Source organism: Camarhynchus parvulus, chromosome 4A (genome assembly GCF_901933205.1).
Source record: "Camarhynchus parvulus chromosome 4A, STF_HiC, whole genome shotgun sequence".
In the NCBI taxonomy this organism is placed as follows: Eukaryota; Metazoa; Chordata; class Aves; order Passeriformes; family Thraupidae; genus Camarhynchus; species Camarhynchus parvulus.
In genome coordinates, this window is record NC_044600.1 from 3,964,514 (window position 1) to 3,979,155 (window position 14,642).

Genomic DNA, 14,642 nt, shown 5'->3' on the forward strand with positions numbered 1-14,642 from the left:
TTAAATGTTGTTTTATCTTCGTAGAATTGTGTGATTTGAAGTGACAGTGAAGAGTTCTGCAGGTTGAAATGGTGAAAAGAAAAAAAGGAGAAGAAATGCTTGCAAAGACCTTTTGAATATGCAACAAGAATATCATTAATACCTAATTGTTTAGCTTTTTTGTCTTTGCTACAAAAACACAGTATTTTTCAGTTGTAGAAGTCTCAGTAGAAAATTGCATATGTATTATGCATATACACATGCAGGAATCATACAAATACTCCATTTTGGAGGAAAAGCATGTTATCCTTCAAATGGGGAGCTCTAGTGCTATGAAGAAAGAAGGGAATTTTAATCAAGGGTTCTCCAGATTAGATATGCATCTGATGAAAATATTCAAGTATTTTAGGAGTTTTGAACAGGCACAGACTTTCAAGATACCCAAAAAGAAAGAGGTATTTTTCCAAAAGCATAACTGCACCGCTCAAAAAGTGGGAGAATTCCTTTCTCCAGCTCAAGCAGAATCCACTTTGCCAGGGATCTCTCTCCAGAGTGTCTGAAGTGAGCCTCCTATCCAAGGAGAAGAGGAAAACTGAAAAACTGATCTTTATTTAAAAATGCTAACACCTCCAAAATTCATAGATTTGGCCAAGTCTGAATGCAGGCTAAATATCCACTTAGAGAAAGAAGTTTATGCACAATCAGATGGCCACATTTCCTATCAATATACAGGAAGCTGTGTGCAGTGCTACATGGCTGGATTGCTTTAATTATAATCTTGACATCAGTCTCCTAATAAAAGACAGAGTACTGCTGACTATAGGGTAGCTTTTAATAGTCAACATGACTAGACCCTCATTATCTCATGAAATTAAATGTCTGCATTTACTGCTTAAATTCATTTCTAAAGCCTTTTATTGTTTGTGAATAGCCGAAGTAATGCAAAATATTAGCTTAAATGGTTTCTTTAAATCATAAAAAATATGCCATGCACTGAAATACTCTTTTCTGGAATGTATTCTGATCATTCACTGAATAATCCAGACCAACCTATGCTTTTTCAGTGGCCAGTAGCATCCATCAAATACAGAACTGCATGGAAGAGGTTGTGATCACACTCATAATCCTATTTTTCAGGACTGACATATGTATTACCACAAACATGTTCTTACTACAGTTTTAAATTTCCTTTTAAAAATATGTCCTCATTATGGTTTGCCTTTTTTTTAGTTAACTAAATGTTATGCTTTACTACTAAATTTAAGCAATCCTCCATAACATAAGTAATATTCCAAGGTACTGCCCATCAGGAGCTAGATTTTGTCAGTATGTTGTACTCACTTGAGGGTGGGACCTGCAATGAAATGAGCAGTTAGTTTCATTTCACAAACCTTGCTTGCAAATTAAGAGCACACGGTGCTGGCTAAAAACAAACATTAGGAAGATTGTGTAAATATGTGAGTGACAATTTCAACAGCGCTACAGAAATACACAGGTCAGAGCTGCTGGACAGAGTAACTCCTGCTACAGAACACACACACTGAAAAACTTTCACCCACGGGTGTGTTTCTCTGAAGCTTGTACGAGCTCTGTAGACAAACTCAACTAGAAAAATGCAATAGAGTACGCAGGAGAAATAGAATTTATCTTTTTTTTCAGTTATATATAATTGATGGTTTGCATCCCAATTCAAAAAATAACTGAAGTGCACACTAACGTAAGAGATGCCGACTTTTACAAGTCAATTACCAGTTAAAATAATGATATCCAGCATTTCTTACTGCTTTCACTGGCAGCTCTTGAGTTTACTGCAGCATTTCTACATTATTCAAATAAATACACAAATAGCTATCAAATTTTTAAGAATATTAACTAGAAGTGCAATGTACAGTATTCCGAGTTGAGAGCAGTACTTCCAAAAGATCACATATTTTCAAGCCTTTACTTTCCAAGTACAGAACTAAAAACTGTGTCTTTTAACAGTACTACTGCATTTGATTTGTTTGATAACGTGCACTGCAGTGCTTCCCAGGTCACTTCACAGCAAACAAAAATAATGAAGTTTACTCGTGTATTTAACTATTTTTACCCAACATTCTCTCCAGTCAGTATGGACTGCTCAAGGGAAATAATAATCTGTAAATAAAATGAGGCATTAAGCATTTAATTAGCAGGACAGAATACAATTAACATTAAGTTACAATCCTTGAACAAAGTTTCAGGTGTGCTGATTACACTCCTGATGTGCTACACCTGAAACCGTGAATGTAAAACGCCTGATGTGAGCAGGTTCTTCCAACCAGCGGAATCTTCGTGAGGCACAAAGAAGCGAAATGTAAAGGGATTTGCTACTCTTGAACAGGTAAAAATACGTTTTCATAGCAGTGTGGGGAGAGTTGAAGCACATTCAACACGTGAGTCTGAGCTGAGAGCTCTGCCTCATCGCCAGCCTTTCCAGGGCTCCGTTCCACTCTCTGCTCCTTTCAGCCCCTCCTGGAGCATCCCCTGGCTCCTCACCCACAGCTCCCCTTCCCAATCCTCCCTGCATTTCCCATTCCCTCGTCCTATCACTCCCATAAGTCTTTGTCAAAGAGAAGGGGGGAAAAAAAGTTGGGAAATAGAAGTTTTACACATTTAACACTGCAGCATTTCAAGATTTTGAAACGCTGGTGGTACAAGAGCAGAAATCATTAGACTGCATCTACAGACTGCATCATATCAAATCCTGTATTTGCCTAATAAAAAACTTTGGCACAGTCACAGAAATTAACAAGATGTCTTTCTTTAACCATCAACTTTCATGCTAGTCGAATCTCAGAAACCTTTCACAGAAGCATTTACATGTTAAATGTGCCCCTTACTAATCTAATGTATTGGAATAAAATTAATGTGAGCCTCAGACCGTACTTCCAAACGCATCACTTAAATAAAGCCGTGGGTGTGATGTCATCGAGGTGCCTGACATTGAAACAGGCAGCGGGAGAAGGGGTTACAGAAACAGAACGAGAGCAAGGAAAAAAGCGCATAGTTCATATTAACAGATCTAGGAATAAAGTGCATCTCTAAACTGCCACCTGTAATATAAAGTGATTTGAAACAGAGCAAACATTGCATCCAAGAATAACGCCCGGTCTGCTCCCGCTCCAGCAGCGAGGGCAGGATCAGGCCCCGCATGGCACGAAATTAAATTATTAAAGATAAAACCCCCGTTCGGTGCTAAGGGGGTCGAACCAGTGACACAAAGCCCTCAGTTACTAAACACGGGCACGCCGCTGGTCGGATATCGCACCCAAAGCTCGCCGAAGCGTCTGTAAAGAAAGTTTGCTGCCACAGAAAGCAGCAGCAGCACGCTGACATGGAAATGTTCCTGGAGACGTCCCTCACCAACTGCTGAAGCGGGGAATGGGAACTCCGGAGTGCCTGCCTTACACCCTGCCCCACGGCACCAGCGCTCCTGCCGAGCCCCGAGAGGGTTTTGTGTTTATTTAGATCATTATCATTTCTAAAGGCAGCAACCATGAGGTCACAAACCAGGATTATAACCCCGAGTATGCAGACCCAGCAGGGATCCGGGGGCTCGGTGACCGAAGCCGGGCAGGGCAGGGGCTGCGGCCGCTCCGGAGCTGCGGGAGCGGAGCCGCTCCGGGGGCACCGGGACCCGCAGCCCCTGCCCGGGCACCCGGCTGGCACCGCCCGCGGCAGCGCCGGAGCACAGCCGCGGGTTCCAGCGGGACAAATGTAACGGAGAAAACTTTTGGAGATTCTGGTTGGGGTTTTTTTTAAGGAGTGTTTTCGGGAACTATCGGTTTCCCTGCTTGGAGAAAAGTTTGGAGAGCGGCGCGCGGAGCCGCTCCGCTGCCGGGCAGTCCCGGCCATGGCGGGGGCTGATGGAAGCAGGGAAAGTTTTCTGTGTCGGCACCGTCGCTCCCCGGCCCCGCTCAGCCCCTCGCTGCCCCCTCCCCTGGGACCCGCGCCCCCGCCCCCGGCTGCGCTCCCCGCGGGCCGGCCGGGGGCGAGAGCGGAGCCTGCGCTCACCTCGCGTTGGTGCAGTCGTTGTACAAAGTTTCGAAGTCCTTCCTGGTGATGAGCTTGCAGCGGTTCACGCCGGGCTGGATGGCCCCCAGCCCGCGCAGGATGCGGACCTGCTCCACCGTGCACACCACGGGCGATATATCCAGCCGCTTCAGCTTGGTGTAGACCGTGTGCAGCCCTCCCACCAGGTGCTTGAGGAAGAGATCAAAGACCTGCGGCAGGCAGATCAGCTCCTGCCCCTCCACGAGGAACGAGGCCACCTTCACCCCGTGCAGGTCGACCATCTTACACTCGTTGCCGCCGCCGCCGCCGCCCGCGCCGGCCCCGCCGCCGCCGGCCGAGAGGAAAGTGTTGACGAGGCTGTTGGTGAGGCGCGGGGACTCCGCGGGGCTGGAGTACAGCGGGTCCGCCCGGAACAAACCCGCCGAGCCCCCCGCGCCGCCGCCGCTGGAAGTTGCGGCGATGACGGGCGGCGCGGACACCGCCATGGCCGGCGCGGCTCCCCGCGGCTGCCTCAGCCCCGCGCTGCGCTCCGTGCGGTGCCGCCGGACCGCCGCGCTCCCGCCGCCCGCACGCAGCGCCCAGACCCCTCCCCCAGCGCCGCCGGGGGAGAGTGACGGCGCCCTCCAGCCAATGCGCCCCGCCCGCCGCCAGCGCCGCCGCCGCAGTGGCTGCGGGCGCGGGCGGGGCGGGGCAGCGCCGGCCGCGCACCTGGGGCGGGGGGCGTGAGGGAGCGAGGGCAGCGCGCCCCAGCCGCGCAACTCGGGGCGAAGTTTTGGGGGGGACCCTGGGGCCGCGAGAGGCTCCCGCTCCACGGGCTGGGAGAGCGCCTCGTGCCCCGAGCTGTGACGGGATCCCGTGGGGCTGCCCAGGCTGTGTGATGGGGTTTCGGTCCCGCGGGCGCTGCCCCGCGCTCAGGGGGAAGGGAGCTGAGGGGAGGCAGCGCTGGGGCCGTCCCCATCCCTTCCCCAGGGAGTTGGAGCGGTCGCGGCTCCCTGGCACGTTTGTAAGTGTTAAAACACCTGTGCCCCGCCGGAGCTGGAGGCACGGGGAGAGGAGGGGTGGTGGTGCGAGGCTCCCTTCGGTGAGACGAACGCGGAGCGGGAGCACCGAGCGCGGTGGCACCGGCCCAGCACAGGGCGCGGGCCCACGGCCACTGAGTCAGGCCTAAAGCAAGCCGAGACCCTCCAGAGAGGGGCAGGATGGAGAGATGTGCAAGTTTGCGGTCGCTCACCCCAGACAAAGCCCGTTCTCGGGAGGTTTGGCACGCAGTTGTTTGAAATTGACAGCCTTGGTGCGGCATCAGCTGTGCTTCAGCTACAAGGGGCTCGGCCCGCTCCTCACACAGCCCCCAAAAGCACCATGAGGTGCCCCGGCCTGCGAACATCCCCGCAGCCCGCACATCCTGAGCCTCTCCACCCATCCAGGGCGGGTGGCACAAGAACTGCCAAGGCTCCTGTGTCCCCTCTCCCTGAACGAGAGGAGCCGAAGGATGATCAGACATCCAGCACGCCCAGGGCACACTGGCTACATTGGTTATTGGCGTCTCACCCTCTCCCAGTGTTGTATCACACCTCTTTTCCCACCCTCTTCCCGTTTTTCCTGTGTTTCAACATGCTTTTTTCCTGTTCGTTGCCACTGGTTTTCATTCTTTAGCTTTCCTTCTTTCCTAGTCCTTTAACTTTTTCAGTCCTCTCCTTTTTTGTTGTTGTTTTTGGTTTGTTTTGGTTTTTTTAGCTTTCTCCTAAGCCATTCAATAAACAAAACAAGCAGAAAAGAATAAACAAAACTTTCCAAGTTGATGCCAAGCAAGCAATACCAACAGAGCATTTCAGCTATTTCCATGATTCCATTGCCTGTGTGGGCCATCTTCTCTTTCCTTTTGTTAGGCTTGCTTATTTAGGCACCTTCTCTGCAAAGTTAAATGTTTTTTGCATTATGAGTAATCCCATTTTAGATGAGAGAAGATGACTGTATGCTAACTAAATTGCTATATTTGTGAACAGAACTGATCTTAAATTACACTCTGGAGGAACCTCCCCTTCTCCCCATTGATTTTATGTGTTCTAAGAAGCCTGGCCGCTGGTTTCAGGTCTCTAACCTCACTGCCTGAAACCAAGGCAGACTTTTCACATAACTTAGTTTAAACTAATACCTTTCAATAAGAATTCTCATATTTTCTGAACTAGTTGATACATCTTTTTAGGCTCAAACCTTAGACTGGAAGCTCTGCGGGGCAGGAGCTACTTACTTTGGCAAAGTACAATCAAGCCCTGAACTCATCCGACTGGAAGTTATAGAAGTAGCAAATAACTGACTCCATATATAAACTTTTGGGTTTTAATTTTCTGAACGTGATTGCTATTAAAAGATTTGATAAATCAGAGTCAAACTCTGCCCTTTTAAAGACTTTTTTCCCCCTTTAAGATTAATGCGACAATCAAAATCCACCATGAGAATTCTTTCTCCTTTTTGACTTTAATGCCTTCCATAAGCTAAACATATTTCTAAATAAGACTGAATCTTCACAAGGCCAGAGGAAGCCTTGCACATCAACGCCCAGCGAGCTGGAGTGGCATGAAGCAATATAAAATCATAAAGGCTGTAGTAAAAGCAGTACCCTTGAGAGGTGACTGTCCATGGAGAGAAGAACTGCTCTGAAACTTCGAAAATGCTCAAGGTTTGAGAATTAATGCCAGGCAGCTGTCCAGTTCAACTAAGCATATACAAATCAACTATATCCATGAATATTATTATTTCTCTGTAATTTTGTTAAAGACAAGGCAAAGTTACTAAAGCCTAACAATCATCCAGTAATGGATAAAGTATCCAGATGGTTTATTTGAATGAAGTCCAGCAGTACGTAATCTGAATGTGTACAAACTACTAAAGCCTCCCTATAGCTGAAATAACTATTTCAGAATATTACTTTAAAAGTAAGGTTTCATTATTTTTCTTCTTTTTGACTGGTGTGCAGGTAAGAAAACTACTCTGTTTTCTTACCCTGGCAGCCATAGAAATGCTGGTGTATTGTGTATTAATCCTATACAAAAATTGGCTGTGTTTGTATGGCAAGATGTCAAGTAAAGGTTCCATTTGTTTGTTTTTGTTTTTGTCATCCTTGCATATGCCCCACTGGAGTGAAATGGGAAAGAGTCTTCCCTAACACAGGAGGAGAGAGGAAAGCCCCAGTCAAGAGCATTCTGGAAATCTCTTTTTGCCAGCTGGCAGGAACACAGCTCCTGCTCTCCATGGGGTCCAGGGAGAAAATGATGGGTGACACACCTGACAAGGGGGGGACACTGAGGAAAATTAATGACAGCTAAGTGAAGCAGTAGGGGATGAACTAAAATGAACTAAAAATAATAAGAAGACTGGAAAGCTCAATAGTCCTATTTGTGCTTCATCTCAGTTTCCTGTAGCCAAACACGAGGGAGGACAATAAAAGTAGGAATTCCATAGATATCACGATGTGATTTTTTTTAATATAATTTTTTTTTCTATGGACTTCATAGAGAAATGTCCAATGTGAGTAGATTACAGGAAAAAATGCTACTTTTTAGTAAAGAACTTGGATTGTCCCTAAAGTAAGTAGGAGGGAATAAATGTGAAAATAGACTTACAAGGGTCAGAGGTAACTGCGTGTCCAAAATGAAAGACAAGAGATAACCAAAAGTTGCATTTGCAATGCACCCTAATCATAACGAAATGAAACACCTCTTTTTCTGAATTCCAACCCAGCTGGAGTCCAAGTTACAAACCTTTCTCCTCATCCTTAACAGTGAAATTTCTCAGGGCCCAGTGGAAAGCGGGTAACCTGCCCTGGTGAGCTCTGAGCTTATATCCTGAGCATGCAAAGCCCTGATGGTGCCACTTCTGAGTAACAGCTTGAAAAGGAAGAAAAAACAGTGTTAGCTTTCTGCTGGGTTAGTGTTCAATGCCTTGGATTCCTTGAGAAAGAGTACCCACAATTATATTAACAAATGTAGGCCACTGACGTGAGAGAAAGAAGAGACTGAAATTAGTGTGTCATTCTTTGTGCCCACATTTTTCTAGACTCGTACTTGACACTTGTATTCAATTTAGTTCTGACATTTCAGCTGAGGTTTTTTTGGAATTGTGGATTAAAACTTCCCACCTCAACATCAAGGGTTTTACATAAAACTGATGAATCTAAATGTCTAAGTATCAATAGAAAAATGATCCCTTCTCTTAGGTGATTAAATGTATTGTATTAATGTGTGCATAACGCAGAATCAATAAATAATGAATTACCACTGATTGTAATTGAATGTTTTCATAATTTTATTGTCAGCCATGATAAATAATCAGTACATTTATACTGCATTAAATTAATTAGTGTGTCATTTCTATTACATACATCAGCAGTGAAGTAATGCAGTGACATCTGTTTCTAATGTTTTAAAGATGTGGGATTCCTTATTAAGTAAAAGGAAGAGTTATTAGAGGTATTTCCTTTGATTGGCAGTTATACTGGTACAGTCAAAGGGATCAAATGAAGGAACTTGCACTCTTGGCAAATGCTGCATTTCAACCCTTAATGGCAGCAAGTAACAATGATTGGAGTGAATTTTGCCTCTTTAGGATTTCACAAAATCCTGCCTGCCTTTCTAGAGAAAGTAACAGCAGATCCCTTCTTTCTAATACAGCTGGGAAGATTCTAACATGCAAAACAATTAAAGCTCTACAGAAGATCCAGACATCCACAACCATTTCTGTATCCATTTTTCTGCCTCAGTCCTCCATATATACAAAGGAATTCCCAGCTAAGTGCTCATTAAAAAGTCTCAGATTAAGCCTTTTTTGGCTGTGATGTTTTTAAGTGCCAGTGTCTGGACTATGGGTCTGTAATCTTTCCTGAAGTCACACTAACGTGACATTAAAGCTCAGCTTTGTGCTGCTGTTCATTGTGTTACCTGCAACAGAAACAGGAAATTGAGATATTGCAAACATGAGAATCAAAAAGTGGAGGAGTAGAATAGGGGGAACAGAATAAATGGAATATACAGCAAATAAGCACAAAGTAAACTGTGCCAGAAGGAGGGCTGGTTTCTAAATGACTCCAGTGTTACAGATGGGGTGACCACCTGGGTGACAGGAGTAAAACCCACTGAGCAACAACAGTTACAGACAAAGGAAGTCTGAGGTTCTTGATTAATGCTGTCTTTTCCAAGACACACATGGTCATCCTTAACTTTTCTGTACCTCACACCATCTTTAAAAAGAAAATTGGAAAACCTAACATTAGAGCTTACCTGACTAGAGTTCTTCGTCCACAAAGCAGTTTCTAATTTTAATTTTAAAATTTTCATACTGACATTGGGCATCGTGATATTTAAGCAAAATTAAAACAGTTCCGACTTATTTTATTCTTTCCAGTGCAAGTATCACACATTGCTTCTGACTGATCACTGACTACTTTGCACAGATTTGGGTGGGTGGTCTCTGTACCAAGTGTGTGCACCCAGCAGTTTGTCCCCATGGCTTGGCCAGGGAGCTCTGGCTGGTTTGGGAGAGCCTGTGTGGGCAGGACTGGTGCTGCTCACTGGCAGGGTCACACATTTCATACTCTGTGAGCTCCAGCCTTGCTCCAGCCCAGGTGAGACAGCACCTTGAGGCTCCCTCCATGCACTGAGTGTGACTTGGGGGCTCCTCTTGGGCCAGCCCTGACAGACATAGCCCTTGACAGAAGCTCTGCAGTTCACAGAACCTGCCCTGAGCTCCAGCTCTATGTGAGGCATGAAGGATGTGACCATTCACTGCAGAGCCTGAGATAACTGAAGCACAAACACACTCCCAAACAAGGTCCCATCCACTTTTCCTATTCATCAAAATGTCACTTGTGTTATCACTGGAGAGATGGGACCTGCCACGTTTGGCACTATCACTTTCTGTCTAACATGTGTAAATACCTTTTCTGAAAGCCAGCAGCACATTTGTCATGCAAAAATGTGAGTGGTACTTTTATGCTTGTTCCAATGAAATCAGTTAATACAAGTTGCTAATGATGCCCCACGTTAATCTGGATTTTGACTGAGGAGAGAGGGCAGCAAAAGGACCAGGACCTCAGTAGAACAAGGCTGTTTTACATGAGATACCATTATCCTTAAGGTTCAATATTGTTTGCAGCTTTTCTTCTGCAGGAAGAAAACTTAATACTATTAGATGTGTATTGAAGTTAAAACACACTTCATAGCAAAGCTCTGTGGACACGACTCATGTACTTCAATATATTCAGTAAGTCATCAGACCCAGATGCTTGTTACTGTTCCCAGAGGAACAAGATTAACCTCATCTCTCCACATTTGCAGGTCAGTTAAAGAAAGCAAAAGTTTTCCTGCTCAGACTGTCTGAGCATCTCAGCCCTAATCTGAAGGCACCACCATCTAGTGGGATAAGAAGGTATTTAATTTTCTTTACATTCTTTTGGTATTTTTAAAAATGGACGTTGCATTCTACTTCAAGTAGCAAAAAAAAAGGTTCTGGGATTTTTTTTTTTTATTTATACATATAAGGCGTATGTGGCCCTTCCATTAATTCTCATTTCTGTTTTAACTGCAAAGCATTTTCCAATAAAAAACCTAACGAGTCGTTTCCTTGAAAATAGGTTTTCATAAACAGAATTTTATCAATGAGAAAACAATTTATAGCTATCCAGACTGAGTGGAAGTGTAATTGATTTATTGACTAAATATTTCCAGTATTTTATTGAATCTACATTGTGGAAATCCAATTGGCAGAATTATTAATATTGTGAAAGTAATCATCTTGAGCTCATCCTTAAAACCAATATGTATTTTAGGGAGTGGAGATCCATCCTTGCAGTTTTCCACAGAGCCATTAACTGTACAGCTTTTGGTTGTAAGCCGAGTCTGACCATTAAGTCCCATCTAAAATAAATTCCCAAGCTGAATGCAAAGCGTTCCTTTTACCTCTAAGAGTGACCATTTATTGTACTTTGTCTGTGCTGATCTCCTGACTGCTACCTCCTCTCATTTGGTTTTCCTTTCATGCATTTACAGTTGGGCAGGGCAATGGCAGGGATTTTTTGTGGGGGAGGGAGAACCATCGGGGTGAGCAGGGTGAGTTCCTTTGCTTGGGTTTTACCACACAATGTGTGCATCTGCAGCTGTTATCCTAAGATGCCTCCTTGTGTTCAGGTCTCATTGATCTTGTTACAGCATTTCACACACACAGGGATAATTGATTTACATCATTCAGGAGTCCAGATCTTTTATAAGCATAAGAGTAAATATTAAGAAATTACCATATTTTAAAATTCTATAGATACTTTGATTTTTCTACTATCTAAACCAGTAATGAAATAATAAAGATTTAAATACTTCATTACACAGATAATATTTTCGTATTCATAATGTGGGCCTGCTTCTGTTTCCATGGAAGTGAGTGGTATTTTTACCTTGGGTACTACTAGACATTTCAGTGTCTTACTATCTTCAAATTATAGAAATCTTATTGACACAAATGGGGATCAATGGGTATTTTGCATTGAACATCAATTTTATGATACTGTCTTTTCAAACACTACATTTCTTCTGAAATCCATAAAGTAATATCAATCTGTGCTGCCAGTTCCTCCTGAAATCACTCTGGAGTTCTGAGTAAAATCAATGGAACTGGTCCAAACTGGTTGAGGTAGTAAATGCCATTTTGACCCTTTGATCCCTGAACCATGTGCCTGGGAAGGTTTGAATTTCACTTAGAAAGCAAATTAAAATATAGGTAAATACTTTCATTTGGGATGTTGCTTGCAGCTGACAAAGTCCAGGATGTTTTATCTCACACGCCCTTAGAGGAATAAAAACCCCACCTAAATAAGAGATCTGGGATGTTCAGGGAATTAGGAGGACAGTCTGGAGAGAACAGAAGACAGGTGCAGGGAACTTCAGGCCAGATCTACACAACCTCCTGAGTTCACACAGAACTTTCAAATGCCTCTCCTTCAGAATTCTCATCTATTTTTCAACTCCCCAAGGAGCTTGATCCTGAGGCCTTCCTGCCACTCTGCCAACTCTTGGGTCACACTTTTCATAGCTCTGGTGGAGGTTGAAGAAAATATAATGAACCTAATTTTTTGTTGTTGTTGTAAATAAACGTATTTAATGAAATTAGCTCCAGGATAGTCCATCGTTCTTTTTCTTTATAGGAAGTGGAGGGAAAGGTCTCACTGGGGACTCACTCTGCTATTTTAGCCTGTCACAAAGCCTGAGCTGCTGAGGCTGAATCCACAGTAGAATTGAGTCTGTCTGAATCTCAGTCAAAGCAACTCAGAGTGAGATCAGAATCAAATATTTAAGAGCAGCTTTTGTTTTTAACTTGACCAATGTCTGTGTCCCGGTATGTTCTCTGAGATTTTGGATAAAGCCATATTAAAGAAGTGTCTCTCTTCATCTTCAGGAGACATTATTGACTTTATCTACCCTTTTTTCCTCTTTCTTGCACATCAAGGTTGATGTGACAAATATTGATAACCCCAAAAAAAAATGTAATCTTATGTAAACCTGGTTTTATATTCTGTAACTTCATTGACTTTCTGATGGAATTACCAGTGACTTGTGGAGGCATGAGGATGATCAGGCCATGAATTGAAAGTACAGGCTGGAACACCTGTGATCATAATTATTTAATGCATAACCATCCTGTAGTTTGAGTTTTTAAAAATTCTCCTTGCCCAAATTTATAATATTAAAACTTGCTAGTACCCTGGGAAACCATCACTGATATCTTTCATTAGTATTATGAATTTTAGAGTGTTTTGCATTGAGGAGCACTGTAAACCAAAAGTATTTCTTCAGAAATTTTTCTAAAGGGATGTCTTACAATTTGATTCCATTATGATTTTCAATATGACAAGATCTTCCCTATTTTTTCCCACAAGATCTATGAATATAGGATCAAGCAAGGTTTAACAGATACTTTGCAATGTAAATATTTTTTCCCTAAAATGTAAATGTACCATACAGTTGAAATTCAAAAAATTGAACTGAGTGTTCTATTTTAATAGATACTTTGCAATGTAAATATTTTTCCCTAAAATGTAAATGTACAATATAGTTTAAATTTTTAAAATTGAACTGTGTTCTATTTTAGATGGTGGTCTGTTTTACATGATCAATAGAATCAAAGAAAACTGAGCATTTTTTAAAAATTGTTTTGCTTAGAGTGATAGGACTTCAGACACTAATTTTCTTTGCTATTTTAATAATGAATTGTTGATTGAACGCACTGTGGTCACTTCAGTGCATGAAATTAGCCAGGAATCCTGGGTTTGTTGATATTTTCCATTAATTGAAACTTACTTGAATCCAGTATCTGTCACTGCAATCCTTTTCCATACAAAATACACGTTAAAAATTCCAATTCCTGGACATAGTGAGGAAATTTAAAGTCTGTCTTTTAGCCAGAGGTTTTCCATGGCTGTGCTGCAGCTCATCCATTGTCAGTGTGAATTCTGACAATTCCTCTGCCTAAGAGCAGCCACTCAGGAAAATCCTCCCAACAGGCTCTCCTCAGTGCACCTCTTGAGCAGAGGCAGCTCACCTGTGAGGTTTTACAGCCTCAAGTGTGTTTTTTAAGGCATATTTCTGTGTAGTGGCATGAACATGCTTCTGTTCATTCCAAGAAAATAGGAAAGACACCATAATTTAATTGAACAAAGGTTTCCCATAGAATACATCTTCCCAATTCCTATTTAGGGAATTCTGGCCGTGCAGGAAGCCATCTGAAAAGAGGCTGTCAGAAACTGCCATCTGTGAGGCTGCAGGGAGCAATTGTTTCCACAAGTCACAGTAACCCTGGTAAGAAACAGGATTTTAGCACTTGGCTCGCTGGCCCTGATGGAAGAGTAAAGGAACAAAAGAAAATGAAGTAACATGAAAGGTTAAGTTCTGGAAGATCAAGCCTTGTTTTTCACAGATGCCAGGTATCAGGAATTGCAGCTATCACACCAGCTCTGATGATCCCTCTGTTGCAAAATGCTTTTCATAGTCATTTCAAAGTCATCAGGGAAATTGGAATTATGAAACTTTTATTTTGCTATGCACGGTATACAGCCTTTGTAGTCTTGATTGCTCATCTCTGGTTTGATGTGATATAAACTCAGGAAAAAGGAAACTGCTTTCACCAACAAATATTGTGGATCTGAACTGTTCATAACTGCCAATACTGATAAACCCACACAATATAGATTTACTAGCTGAATACACAGAGTTTATGTAGCAACATTACCAGGCAACACAGAATTAAATCCCAGCTGGATCAGTATCCACAGTGCTGAAATACAAACAATTATTAGGAACTTTGAAAATCTTTAGGAGCTCAGTGTCTACATACATTCCCAGTTCATTAATGGACTTTTTGAATGGTACCCTCATCTGGATGCACTACCACTTCAATTAGTTCACCTACTAATTTGTGTGCTACTGTCCCTGTTTAACATCCCTTGTCTGGCTCTAAAGGGCAGCTTTAGGCAGCACCTCACTATTTAAAGTCTCTTTCTTAGGAGCAGTTCAAAGTGCCATCCCACAGTATTTATGTACCTGTTTTTCTGTACAATTTGATTATCTTTTTTTATAAAAAGAAGGACGTAT

At 43.0% G+C, this 14,642-nt stretch overlaps 1 protein-coding gene across 3 annotated transcripts in view; it reads right to left on the reverse strand.

Annotated features, from left to right (window-relative positions):
• The window catches only part of DACH2 (dachshund family transcription factor 2), a 242,103-nt gene extending 237,573 nt beyond the window's left edge, over positions 1-4,530 (reverse strand). For all 3 annotated transcript variants that reach the window (XM_030967999.1, XM_030968000.1, XM_030967998.1), the window contains exon 1: positions 4,015-4,530. In XM_030967999.1, the coding sequence (XP_030823859.1) occupies positions 4,015-4,499 (485 nt within the window). In that variant the 5' untranslated portion in view covers positions 4,500-4,530. The remainder of the gene's footprint in view (positions 1-4,014) is intronic.
• Between the last annotated feature and the right edge of the window lie 10,112 nt (positions 4,531-14,642).